The sequence below is a fragment of the Pseudopodoces humilis genome, chromosome 3 (genome assembly GCF_049639895.1).
Source record: "Pseudopodoces humilis isolate 2021_Gansu_Grassland_sample_001 chromosome 3, ASM4963989v1, whole genome shotgun sequence".
NCBI classification, from domain to species: Eukaryota; Metazoa; Chordata; class Aves; order Passeriformes; family Paridae; genus Pseudopodoces; species Pseudopodoces humilis.
In genome coordinates, this window is record NC_142202.1 from 23,658,001 (window position 1) to 23,673,445 (window position 15,445).

General features: G+C 41.0%; 1 protein-coding gene across 1 annotated transcript; it reads right to left on the bottom strand.

The window, feature by feature from the left end:
• Positions 1–483: 483 nt before the first annotated feature.
• Positions 484–9,352, bottom strand: COX7A2L (cytochrome c oxidase subunit 7A2 like). Its single transcript, XM_005523375.3, has 3 exons — positions 9,001–9,352; positions 1,721–1,852; positions 484–824 (listed from the first exon to the last, which is right to left on the bottom strand). The coding sequence occupies exons 1-3, from the start codon at positions 9,070–9,072 to the stop codon at positions 681–683; spliced, it is 348 nt and encodes a 115-aa protein (XP_005523432.1). The 5' UTR covers positions 9,073–9,352; the 3' UTR covers positions 484–680.
• Between the last annotated feature and the right edge of the window lie 6,093 nt (positions 9,353–15,445).

Here is a 15,445-nt window from a genome sequence, read left to right on the forward strand (position 1 = left end):
CTCTTTTAGTATTCATGTTGCTCTCTTTATTGCGTGGTAATACAATTTGACAAGGAAAGTCCAAAAGCTGGTGTAACTGATGCTACAATAATGGTGCACTCTGCTGCATGCAGTGATGCTACAGTTATGGAATAAATCCACTTTAAATGCTCCAGGAAGACAAGCCCGTCGTCTTATCACCAGATGTGGTGTATTATTTACTAATATACCAGCATTTGGAAAAGTTCCATTGCCAGCTGCTTACGTAAAATGACCTGTATGGGAAAGAAACAGGTTCCCAGTTTGCCATAATAATTAAATTATTTGCTTTTAGTGTTTTGGAAACTAGTAGCATCCTTCCACTAAGGAATGTGGTGCATAGCTCACAAATTATTTCTCCTGTCCTCTCTCTAACACTGTTGAAATTGGGGGAGGGATGGAAGGAAAAGCTTAACTTTCTTCAACTGTTAATAAACTCTTGCAAGACAAGAAAAGCTGCAACCATATCCTAAAATAATATATTTCTCTGTTTATATTGTTGTTTCAAAATACATAAGGCAACCGATTAAAAACATTTTCTCCAAGAAATCTGATCTGAATAATGAACCCTATGTGACCACAGGGAACAGGTTTAAGTGCAAAGTGGTACATGCAGGCGATCCTTCAGAGGAGTGCTGAAAGTCCCATGAGGTGTGGTTCCTTTATTTTTGGTTTTTTGGTTGTGAAGCAATGTACAGTGCTACCAGACAGTAGATAGTCCCTCCTATTGTCAGAGCCATTGTGGTCCGATAGAGCATCCTATCTGGATATCCTCGCTTCAGGTGTATTGGCAGCCCATCTGATCTCTGTGGGAAGAGTTCAAGGAGAAAATAAGCAAAAGAGAAATTAACACCCATACTGAGGTCATTACAGAATAAGCTACCTTGGGTAAATTAAGCGACTTTCAAGAGGGAAACCTCCTGACAAATAGGCTCACACAACCAAGTGTATTATGTGTGTTTTAGCAAGACAAATGCAAAGGCAAGTTGATTTTGTTAGCCAAAGCTGTTAAGTGCAAGCAGAAAGAATGTATCTTGAAATATTTCTCAAGAAGACCTGGATGGGAAAAGTGTCACTAACAACAGAATGTGAAAAAATATGTTTAAAAAATTATTCACTAAGTCAGACTGACACATTCCAAATGGAAGTGGTATGTAAGAGAGAAAAGGGAACATTATATAAAGCACGTTCTTGATGCTTAAAAAAAAGCTTAACTAATTTGTTTTAAGAGAAGTCATACATTTAGAAATTCCATAGCTAACAAACTGGCTTTGAAAACTTTACTGTGCTGCTCTTATACTGCACTACAAACAGCTTCAGCAATATTCAAATTATTATACACAAAACCATAATGATTTGCTTTGCTTCTCCACATCTGCTTTAAGGCATACACCTGGATTCCCAGAGAGAAAGTGCTTCCAATAGTCAAATAATACAACAACCAACTTCTGAAGTCAGCAAAAAGACAATGTTACTGCATTTATCCACTTTCTGTACTTATCTCCTATACAAGGCATATATACATGTATATACTTTGTAATGTAGTACAAGTACACAGGTTATACTGTATGTGACAGTTTCTTGACCAGACTTTACAGAATTTAGGTACTGTAGAATGGCAAAAGTATTCAGCTATGTTAAAATAAGGACACATATGTCCCACTCCCAGTTTTCTTTAAGTTACTCTCAAAGTTGTCATTACCTGAAAAACTTTCTGTAGGTCTGGCACCTTGTTTGTACCCAAGAAAGGTTCAGTTGCTGGTAAACCTGGAGCAGGTTTACTTGTCCCAAAAATCGGATCTGGGGATTCAGTGGGAGCTAATGATTTGAGTCCCTGCATAAATAAAGATTAAAATATCAAGGTATATCACTCTTGCAAACATACCAATTGTCACATTAGGCAGCCAGACTGCCAGTCATTACAAGGATACATTACAAAGACTATTTATCTGGTATGAAGACTTGTGACCAACACATTGCTGGCACACTGATATCTCAGTGGCAACTTGGGGTCAGAGCTTAGCAAGGAAAATAGCAGCCTCATTTCCAATTTCCTCAAAGCACGAATTCATAGCTGTTATTTTTCTGTGCTAGTACTTGGTCCAAATTACTGCTTCTGTTATGCACACAGACTATCTATAACTCTCTCTGAGCAACAGGATTAGGATCAAGGATCCCTGATGCTAGGGTCAGAGTGAGGAATGAACTCTACCTCTTGAATGCTGCAAACGGTAGCCATAAATAACTAGTAACATAAATAAAAAATTTGGATGTATAGTTTGGTGATTAAAAAAAAAGGATCATTTGGGTCATACAGAAGCTGTAAGTGGTGCTCAAGGCTCTTCAGATACCCTGATATAGAGGGTATTTTGTGCAGGTGTAACTACATCCTGTAGTTCAGATGTTGCAGCTTCCTACACCCCAATGTACACCCCATGAGCAGCACAACTCAACTTCCCTTTGGTTCACAAGGCTGTACTCTACATCTGCCATACCCAGAAACTACATAATTCAGTTCTGTGATTAAGAGCACAAAGTCAGAGCCAACATGAGGTGACCTCCTTGTCTTTATTAGTGTAGTTAAATTTAACAGTTATGTCTGGACACGTAGCAGTGATGTTTTTCATTATGGTTCTCAAAACAGCTGCGATTTGTTTTTTTCCTAACTTGCCACAGAAATTAAAATCAACGTACAGTTAGTTTAATGCAACAGGTTTTTATTACAAACAGAAGCATCCACGGGTCAAGTTAAGACTACACTGAAATTCTGGTTTCTGTTCAAAGGACTAGTTGATGCATTTTGTATTGAAGAGAACTGTCTGACAGTATTTGGAGCTGGAAGCAGACTGGCACTCATTCTTTTCTGCCAGCCATAGACCAGACGTGTTTTCCCTATGCAAATTCTCTGCTACAACAGGCATCTTCAGCAGAAAAACCAGGTTTCTCAGCCTCCCAAAACAGTCTATGGAATGGCCATCAGTGCTGTACCCTGAAGATGTGGGTTCAGCTTCCCACTCTTATAGTGCCTGACTGAATATTAGAATCCACTTGTGACCTTTCTGGTTATATTTTGAAAGGCAGCAGCAAACTGAATTTCTTGGCACCTTCAGTAACTAATACCTTCCTACTGAGCAGGCTTGCATGGAAGTTAAGCACTGAATTATTTAAGACCAGTGACCAGTTCTGGCCACAGTGCTATGAAGGAAGCATATAAGGAACTATTAGTCAGGGGAAGTTACTAACCATATATTCCAAGGCTAAGTAACAGCTACATCAAAGGCCTTGAAGAAAGCAATTTTGGAGAAGTATTTTTGTCTATAGGAACTTTAAGTACTTTATTAGTCTTTTTAGTGATTTGACAGAAAGAACTATAGAAACAGAACTACAAGCATCACAATACAAACATCATAAAGTCACTCCAGGACAGATGTTTATACTAAATGTGCAGGTGACTTCTTCTCCAAAGCTTTTCTTGCCTTCTTGTTTGTTAGTATCACAGCAAATGTGAAAACGCACATCTTTCCTGTGTCTTAAAGTTTCCCTTTTGCCTTCCTGAAAGCCCAACATTTTCAGGAGTAGTGCCATCTAATAACTTCAGTAGTTAGTAAATCAACAACTGTAAATTATTGCATACTTTTTCAGCCTTCAGAAATATATTCCTGTTCAGATAGAAGTTCTAAGATCCCCTTCTGCAGGAGCCATTGCAGAGTCAAACCTGACTCAAGTGACAAACACCATAGTGAAATCAAAAGGAACCAGTTCAGAAAACTCACATAATCATCAGTGTACTGGTATAAATTTCTTCCAAAGCAGCACAGCACCACTTAAGAACATCACATAGCAATTTAAATAAAAAGCATTGATATGGTTCACTGGCTTCAGGAAAGAGCACAACAAAACACATGCTGCAGAAGGGAGACGGTTCAGTTTGCTTAACCTAGATGCTGCATTAATTAGGGTTCCTCAGCAATGTAATATTTCACTTGAATCCCATCCATGAATTGTGAGTCGTGGCCAACCCCAACCAAGCTCAGTTAAATTAGTGCAAATGCATGGCTGTTCCAACTTGGTACCTGCCTGTGGTTATTTAGAGAAAGTGGCAAGTTCTTTGTCTCACACCCAGCTTACTAAGCTTAGCATGGCTGAGGACAAATCCACATTGTAATGTAAAAGCTGAATTTCACTGCAGAAAATTTTCAATTAAGAGCTGACACACCTTAAATGACCCTTGGCCACTTTATTTAACATTACTAAAACCACGTGTTTATTTAATGACATCAGTGTCTCACTACACTCAGGATAGTACTGAGGAATTAATACCTCTACACATTTGACCCGTGCTTCATTTAAAAAAAATAAAAATTAATCATTGATAACTCCTGATATTAAGATGTTAATCTTTTGTTTTTCATCACTACAACATGATTTTTTTCCAAGTCTTGGACAAAGTACAGCAGATGTAGTTATGCAGAAGAGTCAACATCAGCTGATTTTATCAGCATGCTAACAATGATTTTTTCAAATGCTGAAGTCCTCAATGAAAGGTCAAGACATGTAGCTAATCCAAAGAGCAAACAGAATTCTCTGCCTACCCTTCTGTAGAGTGTCAGAGGTCTAAAGATCTTAGGACCCAAAGTATCTGTTCGTTGGCCATCAGGCTCAAAGTTAAAACAAATTTACACCTTGCTAGTATGAATTTGCAAGTTAGATTTACATTTTCCTGACAGCAAAAACAGTTAAGGATGTGGAGCATAATTTAATGGAGACACCACCACTCTTAAGTTTTTAAATGTAAGGTGACTGCTCAAACAGATCCGAGAATGTGAAAGGAGAGAAAACTGAGGTAAGGGCCAAAGGGGAATGGGGCAGTTACTCTCAGAATCAATATTTCAGAACATGTATTGAAACAACTTTTATCAACCTACTGAACTTAGACACTTCTAAACTAAGTAGCAGGTCCTTCACAGTAGAATACACCTCACTGCCTAAAGTTAAATATATTTGTTATGACTAACACAAGGCTCTTAGGTAAAACCACTTGAGTCTTTGTTTATACTGGAATGACGATCCAGTGACACTGCTTTTGTGTACACATTAAGTATTATCTAGGACATAAAAGGTTACATATTAAGATTCTAAACAAACTGTAAGCAATTCATATTGGCTAAAATCAAAATATCCGTGGCTCATGGGGGCTTTAAACAGCTACAAGCAAAATAAGTGTTATCAAGTGAAGATACTGTAGTACAAGTAAATTTCTGCTAGTATCATGTTCAGTAGAAGAACTAGGGAAAAGTTCATGTACTTGTCCTCATCTGACACCATTTGAAACTGGTCCCAGTGCTTGTACTTTAAACATAAGCTAACTCTTTGAATTCATACTTTTTATTGAATTTGTAATAGTTATGGCAGTCATTATCCTCCTAAATATGAGTAATTTTGAAACTATTTCCCTCCTCAACTAGCTAAGGAAGTTCCCATTTATTCAAACAAGGTAAATTGTTCAGACTATACAACTTTGTTAAATGCAAAATTAAGTCTTCTAAGCATGCTAAGTCTGAGATGGAAAGAACAACACAGATTTCAAGCTCAAGAAGTATAAGCTGTTAGTTATGTTACTGTCAGCAAAATAATTTTTGAAATCCATTTAGACTGGTATTTTGCAAGCCCACAGAAAGCTTAAACCTGCAGCAAAACAGTACTCTATTGGGAATCACCAGAACATAACAGCACATAACAAACAGAATTATTATACTGCATATTTTACTAAGGAGAATTTGAATGGCAGGATGTCTTCACTTTTCCAGAAACATCAAAATAAATAGAAGCACAAAAAGCAAACCACTTTACTTGATGAACTATAGTTTTACTAAATGGAGCAATGAAATCAATAGAAAAAAATCTACCTTGTTTTGGACTTAACACCTTAACGCTCATGGGATTACCCTTATAGTTCAATTGTTTTTTATTGAAAACATTTTTAATAGACTGATGCATCTAAATGTGTGACCTGAGAAATCAGTCAAGCTTAGAGAAAGAAAAAAAAAAAAAGGGAGATTTAACAAAAAAGCTAGCCTAATAACATTGTAAAAAGGGACTGACAGTAACTTTTAAAAATTTAACTTCCACAAATGAGGTTCTTTACTGTTTAGGCTTGAAGCCCTTCCCCATTCCTCCCCTCCTTTGCATTCCACTGTATAAATGAAGTATCAATGTTTATTCTCTAAACATATCTTTGGTAGAGGTAAGAAGTGCCCCAACCACTGCAATAGCACTGGATATATTGGTACTGTATAAGTGCTATACATACTAGAATATTATTTATTTTGCTATCTTCAGTTTCTTGCACCCCTGACCCCCCATAGCTGTCCAGAAAATCTTCTAAAGTGATGGGGAAAGACAAGGACAAAAAACCTTATAGGGACAGAAACTGCAATATCAGAAACCCTCTGTTACCTCAATGTTTATTTAAGACCCTAGGGTAATTCAGGATGGAAGGCCCTCTAGTGCTCTTTAGTCCAGAGCAAGGTGAGGCCAGGTTGCTGTGGGTTTTGTCTGGCCTGCCCTTGAAAGCCTCTGAGGACAGAGTGCACACTCTCCCTCTCTGAGCTGCTGCTCCATTTCCTGACTCTTCCCACCAAGAACATGTCTTTCCTTCTGTCCAGCCTGAACCTCTCTTTCTTTCAGTTGGTGTCTCTTGCCTTCCCACCATGGACCACCGTGCAAAGCCTGGCTCCATTAATCTCAGCTGGCTGCTGACCTCTGCTGAACTTGCTCCAGTTCCCATTCCCACAGCAGGAGGCCCACAACTGGACACAGCACCTTGATGTGATCCAGTAAGTGTTGAGCAGGTAAGACTGTTGATATTCTCAATCAACAGCTCATAGGGTGATACAGCCAGGATACTGCCTGGCAGTATCTCCAGAGTTCCACCACAAAGCTACTGCCACCAGCCCCTCAGTTGCCACTCCATAACCATGCAGGGGCTCTGTGCCTTTTTTCCATCATGGAAGCCCACAGCGTTCCTGTCATATCATTCCCACACTCTGGATAGGTCTCTCTGAATGGCAACTCTACTTTCAAAGGTTTTCAGGCTACTCCCTTGGTGTCTTCTGTAAACTTCGAAAGAGTGCACTCTCTTGCCTGCTCCTGGGAACTGATAAAGTCCTGCAGTAACCTGCAGCATTCCACTTGTTAGGAGAATCTTGGCTGAGTACAAACTGTTAACCACTGTACTCAGTCTGATCATCAAGTTCTCTTAACTTCAAAAAAATTTAAAAGGTTTTGTAGCTGTCCTGGGCCCCTTGAAATAATCTGAGATTTTACTGCCTCATATGATGTTCTTACTTGCAAAAGATGACTGGATTTCCCAAGTAAAACTCTCACACTCAAGGATACCCAGGAAAGCAGAACTGTAAAGGAGGTTTCTAACAGAATTAACAGGCTAAGAATGAAATAGAGTTGTACATCACAATACACATTAGTCTACAAGAATGTAGTGATTTTAACTAATTTCAGTTACTTTTTATTAATGATTTTTTTGGGAAGGAGACCATAACTTTAATTTCATTTGTGTGCATGCACCTGTGTCTACCTTTTTTTTTTTCTTAAGACTTGTGTTGCTTAATCAGCTGAATTGAGGCAGTTCTTTGAAAGGTTGATTTTTAAAAAACCATTCTTACAACTCTTAACCTCCAGTTATAAGGGATTTTAACTTTTTTTTTTTTGTTTTTAACTGTAAGAATTTAATCTTTTCAAACTTTACTGAGAAAATTGAACACAGTGTAACAACCATGCTGCATTTGTCCCGTGATAAAATCACATTACAAATCTTCCTAATATTACTTAGGAATTTATGTTGATGTACAGAAAAGCAAACAATTTCTCTGATTTATTTTCACCAATATGCAACTCTCCATGTCTTGAAACGACTGATGTACTTGGGATTCATTCTGCCCTCCCTCAGATTTGCTTTGCTCTTGAAGAATTAACCATGTACCTTCACTATGCAGTGTGAAAATTATAAGCTTATTTAATGCCATTGTTAACCTCTATACACTTATTTACTAAGTTGGCATCATACAGAGGTGAGTTTCCATTTTGCATTAAACAAACTTTATGGATTTGTATCCTCCCGGGAAAGGGTTTTAACGCTTTCAGTAATCGGGGATTCCTGTTGTACACACGGACCAGGGACACCAGAGATCAGTGCTGCTCCCATCTGCCAGCTGCAAGTTACAGTACAATGTCCAGTTCTGGGACCCTTATTTCAGAAAGGACATTGAGGTGCTGGAGTCTGTCCAGAGAAGGGCAGTGGAGCTGGGGAAGGGTCTGGGGCACAAGTCTTATGAGGATGGGGCTGTTTAGCCTGGAAAAAAGAGAGTCAAGGGTCACCTTGTCACTCTCCTCAATTAGTGGAAAGGGGGGTGTAGCCAGGTGGGAGTCAGTGTTTTCTCCCAAGTGCAATTAAAAACAGGATGAGAGGAAACGGCCTCAAACTGCGCCAGGGGAGGTTTAGGTTGGACATCAGAAGGAATTTCTTCACAGAAAGGGAAATCAAATACTGGGATGCGCTGCCCGGGAGGGTGGTGGGGTCGCCGTCCCCGGAGGTTTTTAAGTAAAGACTGGACGTGGCACTCGCTGCCCTGGTCCAGTTGACACAGAGGTGGTCGGTCACAGGCCGGACTCGATGATCTCGAAAGTCTTTTCAACCTGATTCTGTGATTCGGTGATTTTAAAACCTCGCCGGGCACCGCTCTAGTGTGGAACAGTCCTCTGTGATGAAAGCGCGTTAATTTCTTGCTACAACCCCCAGTACGTCCCAAAGTTGTCTCAAGGGCTGCAGGGCAGAGCGCGCGTCCCGTCTCGCCCAAGGTCACGCGAGGGGCCGGATACGTTCGGTGCCCGTGGGGGCGGCCGATCCCTCCCCGGCTCAACAAACGCCCGCGACGCCGCAGCCCCCGCCCGGGTGCGGGGTGTTACCTGTGGAGCGTAGGCGGCGGCCGCCGTGGCCCCGACGAGGCGCTGTGTGAAGCCGCTGAACTTGTAGTACATGGTGGGCCGGGGCGGGCACCGGCTGCGACGGCTCGGCCGAAAGGACCCGCCCCGCCCCGCGCCGGCTATTTTGCGACGCCGTAACGCTCAAGGGCCCCACCGGCCAGGCAGCGACGCCTGCGCGAGACGGCGCGGAAAGAATGAGGACCAAAAAAAAAAAAAAAAAAAGTCCGAAAAAATACAGTAGCCTGCACCAAAGCAGTGCCGGCGCGCCTCTCCCAAGAACGCCCGCCGCTCGCGGAAAAACGAGATCGGTGACAATTTTCAGTCAGGCAGGAAAGATGAGCCCCCTCAGCGGCGGGGCGGCAGCGGAAGGGGCGGTCGGGGCTGGACGCGAGCGCGCCGCGGGCGGAGAGGGGGGCGTGGTTCACGTCAGCCAATCGGCGCAGGCGGGAGGCGAGGCTCCGCCCACACCGGGGGCCGGGGCGGGGGCGGGAGCGCGCGGGACTCCGGCCCCACACGGGCGCGCTCGGCCCGGCCCGGCCCGGCCCGGCCCGGGGCGCGGGCAGGAAAGGGCGCTGGGCTGCGTGGTGCTCAGCGGGGAGCCGCTGTGCAGCAGGCCGGTCATCACAGAATCACCTAGGTTGGGAAAGACCTCCGAGAGCATCGCGTCCAACCTAGGAGCGATCACTACCGTGTAACTAGACCAGGGCACTGAGTGCCGTGTCCAGGCTTTCCTTAAACACCTCCGAGGACGGTGGCTCCACCACCTTCCCGGGGAGACCATTTCAGTGCCCGGTCACTCTTTCTGTTACGAAACTCCACCCTGCACCTCCCCAGGCGCAGTTTGAGGTCGTTTTCTTTTATCCCGCAGCAGGTTGCCGGGGAGAGGCGGCCGGCCCCCACCGGGATACAGCCCCGGTCAGGGAGTTGTAGAGGAGAAGGTCGCCCCTGAGCCTCTCTCTTTTCTCCCTAAGCACCCCCAGCTCCCGTAGCTTCTCTCACAGGACTTCTGCTCCAGACCCTTCACCAGCTTGATTGCCTTTCGTTGGACACACTCCAGCATCTCCATGAATTGAGGGGCCCAGAACTGGACACAGGACTCGATGTGTGGCCTCACCACTGCAGGGGAAGAATCTCTTCCCTGGTCCTGCTGGTCACACTATTAATGATAAGGCACATTCGAGAGAGACACTGCGTATTTACGTCAGAGTTGCACAAGCCTCGGTCCTCGGCAGTGTTCCACAAATCAAGCACAGCAACTACCTTTTTACTTTGTATGTACTATAGCGAACAGAGGCGTTAATGCTAATTGGCTAGAAGTGACCTAGTTCTCTTATTTTTAGTGTTCTATTTGTCAATGATTTTCTTGTTTTCCATACTAATTACTCCACGTGCTGAGTTTTCTCTTCTCTAGGCTCTGTGGGTTTCTTGAGTTGATGGTCTGAGTCCTCTCCCAGGATTGCCTTTAACCCAGTCGGAGCCGATTCAGCACAATTGCCAAGTTGTCTTCCTTATCTTGGGAGTTCCATCAGATATCTTTGTGGCCTTTTAATTCTGCATTGTGTTCATTATCATTGGTACATCCTTCCTTCTACATCCTATACTTTTGTTAACCTCCCACTAGGTCTGAGACCACCGAATCTTGTCAAGCCCTAACAAGGTTTAACAAGGCAATTCTACCAACAAGAAATTTGTCTTTCTAACCCATGGATGCCACTGAGACCTTGCTTGTTAGCTGCTATCTGCTTCACAAATTAACTCTCTTTTTTATTAGACTGGAACAAATAGAAAGATCAAACAGCATTCTTAAGAAAATTTTTACATATTTCATATTTTGTAACAGATACAACAGTGGTTTTGTTGTATCTGTTGCAAAAACTAAATTGCTGTGTCTCCACTTTAACAAGTTATTCATGTCTCTTATCAAGGGATACCCTTCTCTCCTGCCATCTTCCAAAAACATCTGAAATGTTTAATTCATTGCATAAAATGGGGCTTTTGCTAAACAAAGTCAGCAGCCTGAACAGGGGACTGTGACATAATGCTGTTTCTGTTGGTGAATTTAGTGTTCCTGGGAAGTCAGCAGCCCCTCATCTGCAGTAGAACATGGCACAGCCTTGCCCTGCCCAGAGCTCATGGGCCTGAGGTATTCCTCAATCACTCCATGCCTGCTGTGGACCCCAGGCAGGTGCCAGCTGGCATGCTGTTAGTGACCTAGAGCATCCTGCTGTGACAAGTCTAACAGCATGATTTCATGGCTGTAGTTCATGCTATGAGTTGGCTGAGATTAAACATGCTGAGGCCTGGCTAAAAAGGATCATTTGTTGGTAATGTTTGATCATTAGCGCCCTCCACCATTTAGATCATTGCTCATTGAGAGTCCCACATGCAGTTTTGAAGATATGTTTGCTATAAAAATATCTGTGGTCATGCACTGAGTGAAAACTATTAAAATGTGCTTTGCTTATAAACTGGGGGAAGATCTATTCATAGGAGATATTTTAGAAAGAAAAATACCCATATAAAATGTGTGATATGATTTCCTTACCCACCCGTGTAACGCCTTCTACTTAGATTTTAGAATTTGACTTTGGTGGTGGGAAAAGGGAGCCTTGAGTTGTCTTGGATTTATCCCCTTTTGAACAGACATCCTATACAGGATAACCACTGCTCAGTACCAGGAGCTCCCTTGGGAGCCCAGCACATCCGTTTACTTGTGAGAGCAGGGCTATGAACCCTGAGACTTTGCTGCACCAGTTCTCACCTCTGCCTGTTGCCCTGAAGGCTGGTTTTCTTCTTGGGGAAATTTCAAGTTCACAAATTCTGTGCTGCTCTCCTGTCGAAAGAACCAGCCGGGTGCTCCATACATAATACTCTGAGTGGATGTTCTGACTCTGTGTTAAGAACGTTAACTGGAGAGGATATGTTATTTGCTCAGTAAGTAGGACATTTATGGAAATATTTTGTAAATGTTACAGGAAAAATTGTGAAATCCCTGTAGCTTGCAAGACTAGGCAGTATTAATGAAATGGAAGATGTGCTGCATAATTTGTGGTTGAAAGGAATTTGCTGATCAGGATTCAATTTATTCCTAAGAAAAATAAACTAAAAGTAGTTTGATTATAAGTCTGTCTATAATGTAGCAGAAGACCTTGGAGGTGTGGTACACATATTCTTTTAGAGTAGAATGATATGACTCATAGATAGGTTTGTGTGGTAACAGCCCTGACCTTTTGAAATCATGGGATCTAGCTCATATTATAATTATTCTGGGTATATTTGTCTGCAGGTTCCTCCAGTTCAGTTCTTCCAGCATTTGCCAGAAGAAATAGGTGTGCCTGGTAAGCTCACTCACTAAAGTTGTGTTGTATTTTGCTCTTCTGCCTTTTTTTCCAGTGTGAATGCATGCTGCAGTACCACATGAGCACAGGTTTTGGGGCATGTCATGCCTTGAGATAACACCATTGTATAACTAGTTCTTGCTTCATTGTTGCTCGTGAATCAATTTCTTGCAAAATCATTCAGTATTGACTGAAAGCCAGAGAAACAAAAGGTTTGTGCGCTGGAGCTCCAAGGAAGCTGTGAAAAAGGTACAGATTTATCCTCTTTTTCACTTAATCAATTTAAGTCTTGATGCTTAAAAGTAAGCTGTGAAACTTTGCTGCTGCAAGCTGTTGGAACAAAACCTAGGTGTGATCTCTCTCTTGTTTTAGCTCACAAAATTGAAGATGGGGAATTGTTTACCTTGCAAGAGAGATGCATGGGAGGATGACCGGAATAAAATTACAGTTTCAAATGGAAGTTCTGCTGTTTGTGTACCACAGGAGCATGAGAACATTCCATGGCAAAAAAAAACAAAAACAAAAACAACATCATAGCATAAAGTCTTTCCTTTAAAGGAAGAAACTTGGTTTTGTCTTAGACTTTTGGTTCTTCAGTTGCTTTAGTCTCTAGACTTTTGCCAAGACTGCTTTGCTTATCAGGCTTGCTGACACAGTGGATAATCAGTCTGTAAAACTTGCTGCCATAGGAAGTTCCTGGGGCAAAATGAGGCCACTCACCCTAGGAGGGTTCAAAGAAAGATAGGACGTTTTGGAAAACCATAAAACTTTGTACAGTTAACATAAACAAAATGTCCTGGAAGGAAAAGACTCCCTGCTTTGTACTTTAACCTGAGGTCTCACTTTTAGACACTGAGACAAACAATTTATAGGGACTGGCAGTCGGACATCTGGTCTGTTAGGGACAAGCATGGTATTGGAGGCAGCTAAGGAAAATAGGATCCTGTAGTTTATTCCAATTTTTTACAGACTTTTAAGATTACTGGTTTCATATGTGCAATTCCTTATCATAGCTTGTTCCTGGAATAGCACTAAAATTATATTTCAAGATGGGTAGATCTCTGGGAGAGAATGAAGGAAGCAGAGTACCTTGAACTTATTCTGCTTTTTTTGTTGTTATTATTGTTGTGATTATTGTATTTATTTTCTATTTGAGGATAAAATAAATAAAGAAACAAGACCATAATCAGTTGCTTAATGAACAAAACCTTCATATGCTGATCATTATTTCAGCACAGATGTCTGTAACTCAAATTCTGTCAATCTGCCCATGCAACTCTGTTCTTGAATTGCTGAGAACAACTGTGTGGGTGGATGTAGAACATAAAATTGCCATGTGCACTTATGTTTTGTTTATGCAGTACTCATTTTTAAGAGTACTAGATTGGATTTGCTTAATATTTGCTTTGTGTGTGTGTATACATAATATTTACAAACCCCCAAACTAGGAGATGATGACCAAGATAAACTCTATTAATGCAAGATGCTGATATTGTGAACATGTTTCATTTGATTTATCAACTGAAAGAAATAAATTAAATCTATACACAGACTAAGGTGGTAGTTACCTCTAAAACTTGTACCTCAATTTATTGCTGCTTTATCACCCATATGTACTCCATACAGCAGAGATGACTTAGAAATAGGCTTCTACTGACAACTAAGAGATTACTCTTTCATAGATCTGTCATTACTGAAAATTAATAAAAATTGTAGAGTATTTTAAAATAGTAATGGACCTAAAATATTAACTGAAATTTAACCTAAGTTTTTACTTTCTCATAACAGAATTCTTGCTTTTTTTTTTTTTTTTAAGAAGATGGGATTAAGGAGGCAGCCATTTATATCTTCTCTATAAATCTAGAAATAATTCTGTATTTCACTTCAGTTTCCTGGGCACCTTCTCTTGAGATAAGGTTTCTACATGTGAAATACTTCATAGCAATAGTTACTAGCAATTTTGGCAATAATGACATTGTGTTCACTGTTGTATGATGGGGGTCAGGAGTAATTTTTAAGGTGTTGAATCTTATCTGGGGGTATCTACCTCTTGTTACATACATATAGTATTCTTTTCAGATTCCCATGCAGAACTTGTCTGAGAAAGTAAATTAAGAAATTGAAAACTTTATGATGTCATTATTATAAAGCCTAAAGAATGAATAACACTTCTGGGGCAGTAAGTTATGTTTTTATAGACTGTTTCTTTGCTGTTGTGTATTACCTGAATAAAAGCAGAAGGGAAATTGTGAAAACAATGCCTTATTCCAGGTGAGCAATACTATTTTATTCTATATTCTTTTATCCTCCAGTTTCTAGATGTGAAAAGCATTAGAAGAACCCACAGTAAATATTGATTTCACTGCTTTTCAGCTTTGTTGTCATTGCTTTTTTTCCCTCCTTGATTTTCAGAATTGCAGAAGTGATTTTTTCATATGATTGAGACATCAATGTTGGCTGTCAGTAAAATAATCTTCTAAAAGCCCTGTTCATTCTACTTTGGAGAAAGTAATTTCAAAATCTCCAGGCCTTATCTCTATAGCTTATAAAACTTCCCAGTTTTGAAATGCTGCACTGAAAAGTTGGATATTTTGCCTCTGGCTTCTGACTTTGACATGGATAACCAGAGTTCAAAGTTTCTGTGTGCATGCTTTCTAAACTTCCGCTGCAACACATTTCCTTCTTTTATAACCAGAAGTGAAATCTTGTGATTGCAGTACCTTATTATTCTTGAACTTTAAACACTGTATATGTAGGGAAATGGCTTCCCAAATAAAATGAGTGGCATGTCTGGACATTGAGAGGTAAAATGCATCTCCAAGGTTTTCTGGTTTCACAGTGCTACCAAAGTCTTCTTTCGCCTCTTCCCTTTCCCTCCCTGGGCTGTAAGCATTTCTCTCTCAAATAATCTACACTCCACAGAAAAAGTTTATTTTTCTCAGGTATGTTACTGGAGGAAGATGCATTGCCCTTCTATTTAATTTCTTCTTTTCAGCATTTTCATGTGCAAATTCGCAGATTGGAGTTCAGAGACAGCCATCTCCTCAGTGCGGTATTATAACAAACTTTCCTGAATAAGGCAAGATTAT

What these genes read in the sequence shown, in the direction of transcription:
- COX7A2L (XM_005523375.3), bottom strand. Translation starts at nt 9,072, where the DNA reads ATGTACTACAAGTTCAGCGGCTTCACACAGCGCCTCGTCGGGGCCACG. An exon ending in CCGCCGCCTACGCTCCACAG is followed by an intron (nt 1,853 to 9,000) that starts GTAACACCCCGC and finishes TTATTTATGCAG; the next exon opens with GGACTCAAATCATTAGCTCC. An exon ending in ACCTACAGAAAGTTTTTCAG is followed by an intron (nt 825 to 1,720) that starts GTAATGACAACT and finishes CTCTTCCCACAG; the next exon opens with AGATCAGATGGGCTGCCAAT.